The sequence below is a fragment of the Orbilia oligospora genome (genome assembly GCF_000225545.1).
Source record: "Orbilia oligospora ATCC 24927 unplaced genomic scaffold scaffold00076, whole genome shotgun sequence".
Taxonomy (NCBI): domain Eukaryota; kingdom Fungi; phylum Ascomycota; class Orbiliomycetes; order Orbiliales; family Orbiliaceae; genus Orbilia; species Orbilia oligospora.
In genome coordinates, this window is record NW_011645633.1 from 1,836,294 (window position 1) to 1,852,283 (window position 15,990).

Here is a 15,990-nt window from a genome sequence, read left to right on the forward strand (position 1 = left end):
GAGAGGGCCTTGAAAGAAACAACATGTCTATGATACCAAGGGGTGAAAGAACCAATGCTGAGAACTTTCCAAAGACAAAAATAAATAATAGAAAAGAGGGGCAAGAAACTTCCGTCGTTTGTCGCCTATCCGAGTGAACTTATGAATGGTGAGCGTGTGACAATGAGCTCCTATGGTACTTGTGGATGAGCTAACCAATCTAAGAGCCACGTCCCCAGCCGAGCATACGCCGATCTTCGTCGCTCGGGGTATAAATAAACCCATTCCCACTTTCATGGTATGTTCCTGTGAAGCTGTAATCATCTACAGATATTGGACCATCAGCTTTTCGACCCTCCGGCCTGACTGGTGCTTCCTTCTTCGGCACGAAGATGCCTCTGAACTTCAAGGCTTCTTCAAATCCCTCAGGCAGTGGCGCCTTGTGGTCGGTTGGAATCCTTGCTGCCTCGCGAGGTTGGGAGGTATTGGCAGGTCCACCTAGTTCCATGCTGAATAGGTGTCCCGCCTGGAATTGCTTATTGAGACGATCCCCCAACTTAATTCCTTTCGCATGCTCAAGGTCCGTTGTTCCTCGCTCTTGGTAGCTCAGAGAAAATTCTGGGTAGCATAAACCGGCAGCTGCAAACATCCATCCTCTCATCTTGCATTGTTTCTTATCAAGGGTATGTCCAACCATGAGCACCGTATTGTTGAAATCATTCGGTGTGGCCAAATAGTCTTCAATTTCAGACATGGTCCTTGCTAACTTCCAAGTAATAGCCTTGCTTCCGCCAACGACAGTTCCTCGTGCCAAAAATATGGCATCGACATGGATTCCGACCTTCTTGGAATATGCCGCCTGGAGCACCACATCGGCGAGTGGCGATTGCGCGTTGAATATTGCAAATCTTGATAAGAACTCAACACTCTTCTCTTCAGTAGCCCCCTTAAGAATGGCTCTTGCATTCTTGTGGTCAACGACTCGGACCGTAATCTCGAAAATTTCTTGCTCAGGGGGATTAGGAGCTGATTCAGTGGATCCATTGAGGAGTTCATCCACCCCATCGATATCAGCGTCCGGGACGTAGGAAATTGGGATGCAGAAGAGGAGCCCAATTATTTTCAGAAGCGTCATGGCAGAAAACTTCTTTGATTGGCCACCTATCATTGTCAATCGTCAGCCTTGGACTTCTGGAAACTGCAGGCCGGAAGAGGAGAGGCGGTGAAGGAGTATACTTGGTTTACGGGTTTCTGAGCTGTCGGCCTGGCTCTGCCCCTGGTTTCCGACTGTGCTTGGGCCCATTTTTAACGCCGCCGAGGGAAGTTCAGACTAGCTACTCCGAAAATCAGGAAATTCGGCTTTGGTCGCGATCGATCTAAGATTGGGGGTGCAGTTTTACCTCAAGGAAATGCGATTCGAAGGTTTGATCTATGCAATGAAGGACGGAATCGACGGAAAAAAGATGGAGAAGTTGTAAATTTGCGGGTTGTTTGAGAAAGAGATAGCTTTAGATGTAAGATAATATGGGAAGAATCTGAACAAGGATTAATAAGTAATCAGATGAGGGAAAGTTTTCTGGTAGATGGATCTAGTAATTGGCAATGAGGGTTCCAAACTTGCAAAGCGTGCGGGTTTGTGAAAGTCAATATCCGTGTTGATTCCGTTGTAAATTTTGCACGATGTATTTCCCGATTGGGATGGGTTATTGTCTCGGCGGCACCTTGGCGGCACTGTGGGCAAAACACCAAAATTCCTAAGCTGGTGAAGCTTGAGCCAGTGCAGTGCAGTGTCGCGTCGACGCTGAGTTAATACGTATTGTATAATATATAATATTACGCAGCCAGCTTCAGGCCTCTCAATCGATCAAAGTTCAATCATCTTATCAAGCATTTTATTTTTTACACAGATTCATGCAGCTAGCAGCGAGGTATACTATACTAGGTGCTAGTCTAGTTGTTAGGGTTCCATAAACAGAATCTGGGGGCTAGCTGGTATAATTATTCGTATCGATTTCGATATCTCCATTTTTTTTCTAAATTTGTATAATTCTTACTAGTTGCCTAACTAACTACCGAGGTATTTGCTTAAATCGATCCTAGGATATATTATACCCCTAGTGCCACAAACACGCACGTGCTGTCGAATCATCTCGCTGTCTTGAGTGTATAGAGGATTTGTATCCTACTTTAATACTAAATTCAGGGCAGAATATATTCCTCAAGACCCTCCTGGTCTCCAACCGTAGAGGGCCACTCACTCTTTTCCACGCCATTAAATGCAATTGGAGTATAGTATCCTTCAGGGTCTTTTACCCCTGGTGGTTTCCTAGAATGAGCGAGCTTGTAAAGGTGTTCAACGGCATCGTCTATAGGAACACCTTCCGAAACGAATGTTGCTAACATTCCAGAGACAGTACCTGTGCCTGTTTATCATATATCAGTTGTTAGCTCTTCCTATACCAAATAGGTGGGCGATCGCTATCCGTCGACAAGAACGGGGTGGGGGCAAATACCGAATGATACACCGTCGGTTGGTAGTATAGTGGGACTGTCATCAACGTCGTCGAACGATGCTACCATGACATTGCTTGAAGGTGCATATACCCTGACTTGGTCCCAGTACTGGTAGATTGCTTTGTCATCTAGTCCGGTGGACCCAACGACAACGACAGTTTTTGGAAATTCTAGCATTTCGTTGGCTGGTAAAAGTCCGTCGGGGGCCTGGCATCGGCACATGGATCAGCTACATCAAAACCATTTAAGGACTCTACTAGACCACTAAGTCCCCCAAAACCACATACATCCTTATAATTGCTAGTGCATGTGACGATCTTAGCATTTCCCAACTTGTCTATCTCCGAAGCAAGATACCTCGAAAGCCTTATAACCGCTTCTGGTGTCGTCAATACCCCGGCTGCTTCTTGCTCAGGGCTAGCATCGGGATAATCATAATCCTTTTTTATTTTTTGAATGATATTTCCTTCGCCAGATGTGTATGCTCCTGATAAATCCCCTGTTGCAAAATACAAGGACATGTTTAAGATGGCAAACTTTGGCTTTGTTTGGACGATATGATCATACGCCCTAAGAATGCTATCAAGCATATGAGCGACTGTTTGGTACTGAAATTTATTGAGAACTTGGACAACAACGATGTTGGCAAGAGGCGCTGTCCCCAAACGCCGACCAGCTACTCTACTCAATACCTTGGTCCCATGATAGAATTCCGACCAACTATCAACCATATCGGATCCAGGATCCTTCGAGTTACATGAGTATCCAACCATATAGATCTGGGGGCTTCAAATTTTGTTTGAAATGGATTTTTTTTAAAGACTTACCGGTCCTGCGAATAGATAATCAACAAGTCGGATCTCTGATAGCTCCTAGAATCGGTGAAAATTTCAGAGTTAGCATTTACCTATAGCTTAGGGTGTGAAAACGAACCTTGTGCTTATTTTTCTCGCCGACCCATGCTCCTGAATCAATTACATAAACTGTTGAACCTCGTCCCTTTGCCGCTCTACGGTAGTAGTGGCCATGCAGTTCGGAAAGGGGGGCACCCTTAGGTTGAGACATTTTTTGTAGGTCCTCAAATGGCTCTTCTAGCACTTCAACTTCGTTTAGGTCGACCGCTCGCTCGAAGACTGAATCTGCTGACTTTGGTAATAAGGTTATATTTTCATCTCGCTTCTCTTTCGGATTTGGAGTATCGGGTTTGGCTTTCAGTTTGGCTTTGACCTTAGCCTTTTTGAAGTCCTCATGCTCCATGATCCTAGAAGCCCTAGAATACGGCACCTCACCGTATGATAAGAGCTAAATATATTTATTTTGCATTAGTGTCCTTAAAATTAAAAAGGGAGCATTTGAAGCTCCCTAGGGAAAGCTATGAGAATCTTACATTGTCTTTATGCGCATTCCAAAGTTCTTCAGGGTCATGAGTAAGGAAAAGCTTGATGGTGAAAAAGATGGTCCCAATATGGTCACTATGTGATCTATAAACATTTCGTGTCTCTCCACCATGTTTCACTGCAAAATTCTCTAGTTCCGTATTGAATTTTCCTAAAAAGTCCTCGTCTTTCATATATTCCGTCCTCGGAAGAAACCACCACACTTTGATATCCCCTCCTAAGACTTCAACAAGACCTTCATGACCCATATACTCATCATTGTAGTTATTTCCTGGTGCAACTGCCCACTCGATATGAAGAGCTAGTAGATAGATAAAAAGGTGAAATACTATCATATTTTCGAAAGACCCTACCGTTCAAGGGAGATATAATAGTAGTCTTGCGCAGGACAACTCAGAATATTCTCTCAAAATGATCGAGATAACGCTATAACTATAGTACCAGTATGCTAAGCTATAAGATGCAAACATCAGAGTAAGTTTAATGATCAATTTACTCACACGCTATATATATCATGGGTATTTGAACCAGAATTTAGACCAAATTTTAAGCTCCGATATGATGAAAGGAATTTGTGGGAAGATCGAGATAGAAAATGCAATGTGGTCCGGAGACGGATACCTTAATTCGGGTTAGAACAGTGGTACACGAAATTAAAATTGCTTGTGTGTAGTTCTAAGATATATAGGGTACATGAATACCAACCAGCGCCATGGTCTCGCAATCGAATTTATGCTATCGTGATCGATGATTTAACCGCGTCTATAATCCATTAGCTTGCTTTACTTTTATCACAATATTTTCGCATCTGTATTGTTGTAAGATATTGCCACAATCACTAATCACATCATCATACAAAGATCCGTGGAATAGATTAACTTCGATTTTCTGAAATCATGTATTCATGTTAGCCATTTGAAAATTTTGTTGTAGCAATACGCGTGCGCAGCATATGAAAACTGATGCAGAGTATGTATATCTAAGCCTTTTAGGAAGAGCCCCTTGAAACCTTGAGGTTTGAACGGCGTCTATCTATACTATCGTTCATAGTTAGCTGTGCATCAACCAAAAACGTACTTATATTACCTCAAGTGCATCAATGGTATAACCGGGCTGATTAGGCAAAGCACCAGCCTTAGTTGTACAGCCGTGTCGTCTGTTCAACGTTAAAGGCTTCGCCTAAAAAGTCCCGTAGACCATACCACCATGTTTGTTGTACAATTGTTCGCCGGCCTCAGCACCGTTCTGCCCCCAAACTCACATGTCGAGTTGGTGTTTTTAGCTGCGAATGGACCGACCTAATCAAGGGCTAGGTGCTTACCAGTTGATATCTCTAGCCAACAGTTATTGATTAGTTGTGGCGTTAATGTTGAATATGGGGAGTTGGAATCAAATGGATCCAACGGATTCTCAGACTCGAAATGTAAAGATGTAGGTGCAGTAGCGATGTAATGCAATTGAGATGTAAAATATTTTAATATTTATAATCATATGATACAGCCAGTTTTCTTCACATCTCCTTGTTTCAGGGATATCATGTTGCATGTTACTAGACTTTATAGGTATAGTATACATTCTATAATTTAAAGCGTCCCCAGACTAATAATTTAAAACTGAAAGTTGGTTCCCGCATACCTCCTGTGATGTCTTGTATAAGCGAGACCGGTCACTGCTATACAAACCCTAGCACGTTGTTGGATGAATCGGATATATTTTGTTAAACTCGTTTCGATCTAGTCATCAATTGCAATTGCATGATGTACGTATATATCCTAAGCTCCTACCTATACACTCAAACACTCCGATAGCTAGACGGTGCCCTTTGTGACATTAATTTCTCGTAATCAATTATTCCCAGCAGTTTATCAGTTTTTGTCAATTCTACCAATTCTATAATTCTATAAAGTTATATCCAGTTTGCAATTATTCTCACGAACCTTTAATCTCATACCCAAAGCAAACCTTCTTCAATTTAAGAATTAGCTTATATATTCGGACCTGGTGTCCATTGCGAGTTAATCTCTAGCTTTGAGAATGAAAATATTGTTGAACCAGCGAATTTTCTTGCTTCTACTCATCATATACCCCTTCTTTTCGATATCATGGCCAAGATCGGGAAGCCAGAAAAGTATGAAACTATCTGCTCGATGGCCTTCAGACACTGAAGAAAGCGGCGGGTCAGATACTGGATCCGACCCGACTAGTAAAGCCGGATCAGATTCAAGTCAATATTCGGAACCAATACCCTGGGTGATTCTTCTGAAGCTCCCTGCGCAGCAAAGTCCTGGAGTGGATCAGAATGGGAAACCATATAGCTCTGAGGAGAAAGCCAAGTACTTTCAGGAAATGGTAGATGCTGTTAAAGGTATAAGATTTAAAGGCACCGATCAAGAATACTGGGCTAGGGGACCAAACGGGGTTAGCGAGGCCGATATATGGTATTTCTGCTTGATTACCAGCACCCAACAAATCAGGCGCCTGGAGCAGGAGTATGGTGATCTGGTATGTATAAGATAAGAACTCAAATCACAAACTAGTAAGATTGTGATATCTATTGGATGACTATTTCAAGTTTACGGGCGGTATTTAGAGTCTTCAGCTAAAGGTGATGCTGACTAACTGCCCATAATACTATAGTTTGCATCTGTTCGGCCGTTGACCACTCTCTATCCAGCTAGAAAGCTAAAAGTTACCCCGCCAGGGTTTATTCGAAATCGAAAAAGGACGCCTGATGTCAGTGGTAAGATCAAGCCGAGGGATTCGAACTTAACTAGAACAATAAACCCTGCATATCCGCTTCATGGTATGCTAAAGAGGGAAATTACCGGCCAGCTTAGGGCTCCCCGAGAACTCCGAGCTTTGGGAGTACCGCCTTGGATATGGGGCCAAGAAGAAGGTTGGGATAAACTACAGTATAATTATTACCAAAGAGTAGGGCGTGCGACAGAGCCTCCAGTAGTAGTATATGTTATTTGCAAGGGAGTTGACGTAAACCATCCGGTAAGATACTTCCACCGTGATGCCACATATTGTTTCATAGGAGGATTATAATATGTTGCTGATCATGATATATACTAGGAATTTAATCATACCAATCTAAGAGAAATGAGAGATTGGATGTGGTAAGATAATTTCCAGCAAAGATGAAAATATTATTCAAGAATCATCGGTTTTAATTTTCATTTAACAGGGCAGACCCCTACCCAGCCCCCCAAAAAATATATCGGGATTACTCTTGGTAAGTTGATATGATTCATAGAACCTAAAATGTTGTACAACTTTCATTTTAACCTCAACCTTTAATTCATATTATCTCAGGGGTGCTGGAACTGCGGTTTTTGGTAAAATCTTTGGCAGAACTGTAGGCACCGCGAGACAGGCAAAACCAGTTGTAGTTGTAGCCGCCGATAGGAATGGTAGGACATCACGTCTCCATATTTTTGACAGCCTTCTTCAGATTCATGCGGATATTACGAAACGATTCATGGGAAGGAAGATCGTGATAAGCATGTCATGGATCCTAACATTTCTCTCCGATCCTAATAACCCGGGATCTAAAATGGATACATTCGATTATAACCTCATAGCTAGTATCCGCAGTCTTATTGGAATGCTTAGCAAGCTTGGTGTTGCATTCGTAGTACCAGGAGGTAGTGTCCATTGGGAAGTCGTAAGTATGCCGCTTAGTACAATGAGAGTGCATGCTACAGAATTTGCCTCGGCCTGGTTTCGAGATCCCAAAATCTCGTATTTAGGTATCACAAACTGGGCTTTTCTCGTCCTAAGCTCCTTATAATTGAGATATATATACACCTAGGCTAGCAAAGTTCTGTAAAATCACATAGGCACGAAATGGACTGGCTGCTAATTTGTTCGGGTCGTAAAAATAGGAAGATGAAGGTAACACTGTTGTAACTAACCCAATCATTGGGTTTCCAGCGAAGGAGGGACTCAGAAGGTGGAATGCAGAGAGGCCTTTCATTACGGTTGGGGGTGTGGATATGATATCCTGGGATAGCTATTATCAGTCACATTTGAACCTCCGGGTTTCTGCCCCCGCCGTTGATATCTTAGTACCCCTTCCCTATTCTACATTCGATAGCAGGGAAGTTGGTCCGGCCAAAGCCGTGTCACATAATCCTGGGGACTATGGTACTGTCAAGGGAACAGCTTATGGTAAGTGCCCTTTTTTTTATCGCGCTCTTGTTAACTACATCTCTAAACGGAGCGATGCTGAATTCCAATTTCGAAATTTATGTAGCGGCGGGCACAGTTGCAGGTCTCTTTGCATACTTTCTAGAAATGGGATTTGATCGAGATGAAGCTAGAACAATCTTATATGCCTATTCATACCCTCGATTTGACAGAAAACTTGAACATAGACTAGACCGGGCTCCAGGAGTTGTATACAATGGAGCTTGGGGGATGTGCAAAGAAGGAACATCCTATTACAGGCGCCTCACAAGAGAGTTGGTAGAAGTTGAGAAAGATAAGTTGGTAGGAATGGCCCAGTCTCTCGTGCAAGAGAGATGGCCTGAAGACCTTGAATGGGATTCAGATGACAATATCTCGGAAAATCCAAAGCGGCCCACGGATCCAGCCCTAGGGGACCTGCCACCAGGATGGGGCGAGGGACCAGGCGAAGGAGTGCCTCCAGTATACAGTCCAGAGGACTCGTGGAAGCGTGGGAGCACTCCAAATAAGAGTTATTGGGCAAAATGCCCGGTGCAAACGAGCTCAAGTAGTTCTTCAAGTATGAGTAGCTCTCTAAGCAGCTCATTTTCTACCAGTACTACAGCCACAACCGTAGAGACGACATCTGGGCCTACACTTAGTAGCCATAGTGTTACTGAAACAGAACATTCAACGGCATCGCTTTCAAGTATTAGAGCCACCAGCACGCCAGCGAATAATGAAGATGATGAAGAGGAGAGTACACCCACGCAGATTGAAGAGCATGAAGAGCCAGCACCAACCCTAGATTGGGTTGACGAGTCTCTAGTTGGAGAGATGACATGGGCTGAAAGCGAGCTACTATGGGCGATCCCCGCCGTAGCAGCGCCGATAATTGTCCTTCTCCTCCCATTAGCAAATGGAGGAAACTTGACTTCAACTATTACAAACACGAACTACACGAGTTACACAGTCTCGTTGAAAGACCCGTCGAAGTTTGACCTAAAGAAAATCGGTATCTCCACTGTGCCAGCTTTGACGACAGGAACAAAGTTTTCGCCAGTTGTTCCCACAACGTCCGAAATGCCACCGCCAACCGCCACAATTGGAACAGGACCAACCGGGCCTATAGTTCCAGAAATTACACCTCCCCCTCAAGTCACTGTGCACGCTTGCAAGCAATTGTTCTTTACTACGCCAAAACCCACCGCTACTGTCCCCTCATCTAAGAGATGGATACAAACTCTCCCTGTTACTTCATGGTATTATGTCGAACGAAACCTTGTTGCCTCGGCTATTAGTAGCGACGAAGTTTGTGGTGAAGGTGCCCCTGAGCTTAAAGGTAAAGACGGTGGACTAGATAAGACCTTTTATGAAGGGTCTCCAGAAAACTTCCGGATCGCGATCAGTTGGACATCAAACCCACCCACGAAGAAAGAGTGTAAAGAAAATTTACACCATATATTAGGTAAGCAAACCTTTGCACCGTTTTACGAAATGTCTGTTTTCAGATTTCAGAGGCGATTCTAAAGTGTAACTGCAATATATATAGATGGATGTCACGGAAACAATCCGCTTAACCCTTGGAATTGGAAAGGAGGGGGTACCCGTGTCATTGGAGGTACACAACATTTTGAAATTCAGCCACTGGACCCGTATCGGCGTCCTCCGGGGCGTAAATGGGCTGCGTGCCGCTTTTGGCTCGCTAACGGTCAGGCCTACGCTAAGATCTGGGGCTATGGATTTCTCGACGCTTTCGATGACATAAACCACAATCTTGCCCGCCCGAAGAGAATGGGAAGGGGACCGCTTCAGTTCTACAACAAAGTTACGCTGTGTCCTGGCTGGGATGGAAATTGGTGGATGGCCCCAACTACACCCATTCCACACGAATCTGCTTTGTGGGAGTGGGTCCTTTCGATGGGCTTCAGATATACTTATTTCTCAAACCGACAAGGTAGAGAATCGAAAAAGTGTTTAGAGGAAACCATCAGAGAGGCCTATGGTATGCCAGATTTTGAATGCGGAAATAAGGAGTGGGATAAAGGGGTTAGATACTTTTGGGATAAGGTTACGGGGCCAGCTAAAGGGCCATAAGTTCGATGAATTAGCCATTCTCTAATTTCGTGTAGTATTATGAACCCCGGCTTTTGTTGAATTCTGAGGCCGTCGATTCATTTATAAATTTAATACTGTACTGTTAATTAACCCCTTCAATTGCAATTCTTATCATGATATCATTCTTGACATGTATTTTTTATTATTTTGGCAAGGATTTTCATAAATCTATAAGGTTAAGAAAAAAGTTAAGGCAGTTAACTGGTATTCGGCTCCAATCAGACTATGAAATGGAGCTGGGTGTATTCTAGGTCCAATTTAGATCAACTCGATGGCATGTTTGCTCGATATCGACACTATTCTCACATGTGTTGTTTTTGTTGTAAATATTCTGCGATCCCGTTGTAGGGTCCCGAAGCCCCTCTCGAGGTTCCTCCTCATTCCTAATACATCACGATATCATCACAGTATGCAAGGAATCGGAAAGGTAGTACTCCGTAATAATCAAGTGACTATGCCAAAGCGAAAGGTTTTTGCACTTTGTCTAGTCAAAATTGTATTGTTTGTTGACAAAATCTGCATGCAAGTCCGTTGACGGGTCAGTGAAATTGCAATAATTTGAAATGCTTGGGACGAATCTTTGGATGAGACACATCCCGCAAACTTAAGGTTGCAGATACTTCATGGCCGTATTCCGTGATTAAGAAAGAATAAGTACAAATTTGAAGAAGTGAAATTCAATAGTGACTGCTCCATTAATTATCTAGCTTTCGCAGTTTGCTAGTGTTGAAAGTGAATAAATCCCCGACGGCCCAGGAAAAGATGCGCAAAAAAACGGAAAGCCCAGACAACCAGAATCAAGAACGCCAGAACTCTTCCCAAGATGCTGATGAGGGGAAACCTGGAATAAGAGAAATGAACATGAGGAAATAAAAAACCAAAAAAAAAAAAAAAAAAAAAAAAAAAACGAAGTCCCTTTCGAACATGAGAAAACAGTAAGTTCTGGCCTAATTTCGTCGTAACATATTCGTCGGTCAGAGTGTCATAACAACGGTTCCCATGCCTTCAATATCGTAAGAAAACCAAAAGATAGAATGTAAAGGCGGGGTTCGTTGAACTGCGGAATTGTATGTACGTAGAGATATGGATGTATGCGACCTCCTGTCCGAGTCTGGATAGACCTCTAGACTAAGTCCGGTCCGCTGTATCAGTTGACCCTCCCATATTTTGTCGAGCAATTAGGCTTCCCAAGAGAATTATTCCCACGATGATAAATGCGGCAAGAGTGACTGCCCCGTAGAGCCTTCGACGCTTTGAAGCCTTCATGTATGAATCCATCGTAGGGTAATATACCGTGGCTGTTGCATCGCCTGAGGGAGAAGTGTGACTGTATATTACAACGGCCTGGTCTCTAGATGGGCCAGTATAAGGCGGGGGTGGGACTGCACGTTCAGGATCATTATCGGGATGATTAGTCAGATCTAAGTCCCCAAAATCGTATATCCGTGAGGTTCGGCATTCAGGAGGTGGAATGTAGGCAGGAGGAGGGGCCGAAGGTATGGCCTCGACTCGATTTACATCGAGATCTGTGTTCGTTTGCTGCATGGCCGGTGCCATGTTCACCGGCTCTTGTCCTGTAGACCTGACATCTAGAGTATTGGAGGGGTTTGTTTGCGAAGGTAATGATGCTACGGCTGGCCTCGAATCCACGGGAGAATTTGACATTGTCGCATGAACAGCAAGAGAGGCCTCGCAGTCTCGGCAGGTGTGCCGTTTTTGAAGGAATAGCCACTGGCGAATGAATCTGATATACAGTTTCAACTCGGGAGCCAGGTTTGGAATATAAATATTGGAGAAATAGAACGTGGACCTGAAGTTTGAAACGTAATCCCCATTGTTTGTTCTAGTCCGTGGGCCATCTACGACAGCGGACATAAACTTGATTCAAAACAATAATAAGGCGCTTAAGCAGGAAAGGTGTGTGGCCGAAACCAACTTTCAATCCGCACTCTGAAGATGGCGGGGGCGGGCTAAAAATGGGCCTAACAATTGGCTGCTTTTGAACCAATTACATTGCTTGCTGCATCGGACCCCTGGCATGATGCTTGTCAGACCACTCGTTTCCGTGAGTCTGGGAGCCAACCCCTGGGCATTCCTTCTCCAGCCAAGTCGAGCCAAGTAAAATGCTTAGGCCAAAAAAGGCCGGAGCTTCACTGCAGGGGCCTATCGTTTCACAGGAAAAAAATTCTGGTAGAAATATATGTTAAAACATATACCTGCACTGCAGACGTCTACATACAAGGATTATTTTCATCGACGCTCACTGGATCGTTTGAACAGCCTCGAGCTAAACTATCATGGTAGACGTTTAGCTTCGGTTGACGTCAGACCGCGCGGCTGCGGCTTCTCGTTTCCAGCCTATCTGTCAACCAGATCCCGTCGACCACATATGCAAATGTTGTAAATTTAAATATAGTCTTCGCGTGGGGGCAATTGATGCGTCGATGTAACAATTGCAGCCAATTAAATTATAAAAGTGCAATATCTTGGTCTTTCTGTTGTAACTCTTAGCTGGCAGTTGCAAATGCCTATTTTTCAAAGAGATAAACCACTATATTATGAATGTCAAGTTGCAATTACATTAAGAAGCGAATTCAGAAGGGTTAGCCAGATATAGAGATGTCGAAGCGAACAGTTACCCAAATGCAACAACCCCGAAAGACACTGGACAGAAAAATACAACCTGGGCCGGGAGCCCTGTAATGATTAACATCTACCGCATTGGTTGGTTAAACTCCCTTAGAAACCGCCTGCGCCTTGGACCCGCTCAATAGCGCCCTTAATACCTTTCATCCAGCCGAACTTTATTTTTGCCCCTCCTAAAGCTCCAGGAATTTGATCACCGGAGATATCACTATCTTCTACGTCGTCTCTTTCTTCCTTTGCTCTCCAAACACCATCATTGTCAACTCTTCCCCAAATATGAGTGTTTTGGTTTGATCGAATACCCCACAGCCATTCCTGGACAACTTCCTCGCTGTCAATCATTACATTTGTTTCCTGGCTGTGATACCAACTTTGTGTATCTTGGTTCCCACTACCTTGGATGCCAATGTGGCCGTCGACTACCATGAGTTTTATATGCGATGTCCTCTGTTTTGTTTTTGCATGAATTGGGAACCGCATATCTTTGGCAGTATACCAATATACCTTCAATCTTTCTTTCTCCTCATCCGATGATAGGGAATTAAACAGCGAACAAACTATTTGCTCATTAGTGCCGTTTTGAAAAGGCAAGAGTTCGCCCTGGTTAATATTAGTCTAACGTGCCACCAACGACAAGTAACAACTTTCTTGGATCCTCAGCATGAACTCACAGCGTCGTTATAACCTAAAGTTATGTATAGGACAACCTCAATGCCCCTCTTCACTGCGTCTCGGATCTCCTCGACTAAGGGGGATGCATTTAGGTCCGGAGTTTGGATGAATACTTGTGTTTCGGCCAAACGGGTGGCAGCTATCCAAGCTTCATTCTGCGGGACTCTGACCGATTGATGACCCGGAGCTTTTATAAAGAAATACCTTTAGTACTTTGTATCGTTATGTGATATACATATATCAAGACTACAACTTACCGCCAAAAGGCCGCCTGTTCACCATCGCGATAGGAAATGGCTTGTGGCGTGGGTGAAGAATATAAGGGTTGAAATCTTCGAGATGAGCTTCTCTGTCGGAACATCTTAATGTCCCTTGGGTGTTTGGTTGGATTGTGGTATCTGAGAACAAAATATTTAGCCCGTATCTGTAAAAGCAAATTTATGGAGAAACTCAACAAGCCCCAGGGTTCTGGCATACTTAAATGTTTTGTCAGACCTTCTAGTGTCCCAAGGAACCCTTGCACTCGTTCTGCTTCTGCTGACAGGGTACTATCGTATTCAATTCTCGAGGCATCAGCGGCAGAAGCAAGATGCTGTTCCTCCCCTACGGTAACATCTTCAGCTGCTTGGTTTAGTACTCTTGCAGCTTCGTCTTGGTCCTCTTCGGTTGCAATTGTTCTCCCAATATGACTTGTGTTTGAGGCCGTTCGATCTTTTAGTAGTGGTATTTCAGTATCAACCATTTGTCCCCGTTGAGTGTGATTTGGGACTGGTGACCCGCCTGTACCCAGGGGCCCACGATTGTGCTCATTGCTTGATAAGCTATTGGGTAGGTTTTCGTTATCTGCATGCTCATGGGCTTTTCTATTATGGGCAGCTCCCAGTTGGGCGGCAAACGGTACCATATCTCTTCCATCTCTTCCTAGATACTCGCTTTCACAATTCTCGTGTTCTTTGAGATATTTAGTCCGGAACTCTTTCGTCCGCCGGTTTACGTCGTCTCCGATCGTTTTCGCAATAGTGTGAAAATCCGAGAACCCAAAATTTTGTCTTGTCACATCCTCGTCGAAGAATCTATGAACACCGAGTGATGGTCTGAGTGCATTATGCCAGGAGATCATAGCAGAATCATAAAAGGAATCGACTATGGCACCCTCATAATGACACATCATTTCCAAATTTGCAACATCCTTGCGAATCAAATAAGTATGTTAAATCAGCTTCTTGCGCATACATATATGTATATATATATAAGGAAAAGGGAATTAGGCTACTGACCTGAATATTATTACTATTCAAAACCGCAATCTTCCCATCAACAACCATCCATTTCGCATGAAATGTCCCAACGGGCGGGATATGAAAATTCAAAACTTGCAACGTAATCCCTTGTACTTCTTCCGGCTTCGGGATCTGAACTTTCTCACTATTGAATTCTTTCTCCTTCCCGTTCAGATGGTGTTTGAACAGCTGCTTCAAATTCCCTCTGTCGTATAGAATTTTCACATCAACTGTAGGGAGATCTGCTTCTAATCTCCGCCTTGAAAGCTCCCTGAGAGCATCGGTGATAATATGAGAGGCATGAGAAGCTGCCCAGAAGTTTGTGGCTAGGATTATGGATGATTCGGCTTTGACGATAAGGTTTGCGTAGTGGCGCATTATATCTGGGATTCTATGTATCAAGTTAGTTCTCGAGATCTCTAGTTTATAAATATAGCTAAAAATTTTCTATATAAAGGTAAGGGCACTTATACCCTCAACCACTAGCCAAACGGAAAGAATTCAAAGGGAACTCTTACATTGACATGATAGTTAGAGGTATAACTCCCGTGCTACCCAGCAGATTAGGCGACACAACTCCAGCCTGCGGGTCGTTTTCCAAGGTACGGAGGACATGGTAGAATATCTAGAAAAGAAAACGCCATCGAAGTTAATCCACATCCTTTAACTACATGTATACATAAGAAGAAGTTGTAAAAATACAAATACAAAACTTAACAATTCATACTTTTAAAAAGAGCTTGCTAGGCTCCGTCCCTTCAAAGTTCCCACAACTCTTTGCAGCCTCGATATCTTCTTCCAACACATTCGCATAGTCATCTTCGTTAGATTTTGCCGAATGTTTTTGCGCGAATGCACTTAAGATTACTGGCATTTTATGAGGAGCGACTTTTTCATAGGCTTTCGAGGGGGTTAGGTCCGGATCCTCGTTCATCAGCGATGTGACTGAAGATTCGGAGGCGCAAAGCCGTTGGACTTTCGGGGATATCATATCGTTAAACTTGCAAGTATATAATCCGGTAAAGTATGTCAATTAATTTGTCGATATCCGCTCGAGTCGAGTATATTTAATAACCAATGCAAAGGTTCTAGAGAATGTTCGTCTTTACTCCAAGCGACCACAAGAATTCGAAATGCTTTACTCGATCAAGGACAGAAAAGAAAAAGCGCCCGCCCGTCGATCTTATAATTTTCCCAATCTACCACCGTCC

General features: G+C 43.6%; 5 protein-coding genes across 5 annotated transcripts; 1 reads left to right on the plus strand and 4 right to left on the minus strand.

Annotated features, from left to right (window-relative positions):
* Positions 1-199: 199 nt before the first annotated feature.
* AOL_s00076g535 (uncharacterized protein) lies at positions 200-1,282 on the minus strand (the record flags this gene model as incomplete). Its single annotated transcript, XM_011123087.1, has 2 exons — positions 200-1,140; positions 1,216-1,282. The coding sequence occupies 2 exons, from the start codon at positions 1,280-1,282 to the stop codon at positions 200-202; spliced, it is 1,008 nt and encodes a 335-aa protein (XP_011121389.1).
* Positions 1,283-2,178: 896 nt separating this feature from the next.
* AOL_s00076g536 (uncharacterized protein) lies at positions 2,179-4,225 on the minus strand (the record flags this gene model as incomplete). Its single annotated transcript, XM_011123088.1, has 6 exons — positions 2,179-2,402; positions 2,493-2,700; positions 2,781-3,239; positions 3,321-3,365; positions 3,427-3,795; positions 3,881-4,225. 6 exons carry the CDS (start codon positions 4,223-4,225, stop codon positions 2,179-2,181), a joined length of 1,650 nt encoding a protein of 549 aa, XP_011121390.1.
* A 1,795-nt stretch (positions 4,226-6,020) lies between these two features.
* AOL_s00076g537 (uncharacterized protein) lies at positions 6,021-10,160 on the plus strand (the record flags this gene model as incomplete). The annotated part of the gene is made up of 8 exons (XM_011123089.1): positions 6,021-6,392; positions 6,528-6,890; positions 6,969-7,012; positions 7,081-7,128; positions 7,209-7,560; positions 7,781-8,066; positions 8,152-9,531; positions 9,616-10,160. The coding sequence occupies 8 exons, from the start codon at positions 6,021-6,023 to the stop codon at positions 10,158-10,160; spliced, it is 3,390 nt and encodes a 1,129-aa protein (XP_011121391.1).
* Positions 10,161-11,309: 1,149 nt separating this feature from the next.
* AOL_s00076g538 (uncharacterized protein) lies at positions 11,310-11,846 on the minus strand (the record flags this gene model as incomplete). Its single annotated transcript, XM_011123090.1, has 1 exon — positions 11,310-11,846. The coding sequence occupies one exon, from the start codon at positions 11,844-11,846 to the stop codon at positions 11,310-11,312; it is 537 nt and encodes a 178-aa protein (XP_011121392.1).
* Positions 11,847-12,920: 1,074 nt separating this feature from the next.
* Positions 12,921-15,770, minus strand: AOL_s00076g539 (uncharacterized protein; the record flags this gene model as incomplete). Its single annotated transcript, XM_011123091.1, has 7 exons — positions 12,921-13,427; positions 13,499-13,686; positions 13,757-13,897; positions 13,977-14,688; positions 14,777-15,170; positions 15,298-15,404; positions 15,507-15,770. The coding sequence occupies 7 exons, from the start codon at positions 15,768-15,770 to the stop codon at positions 12,921-12,923; spliced, it is 2,313 nt and encodes a 770-aa protein (XP_011121393.1).
* Positions 15,771-15,990: the final 220 nt, after the last annotated feature.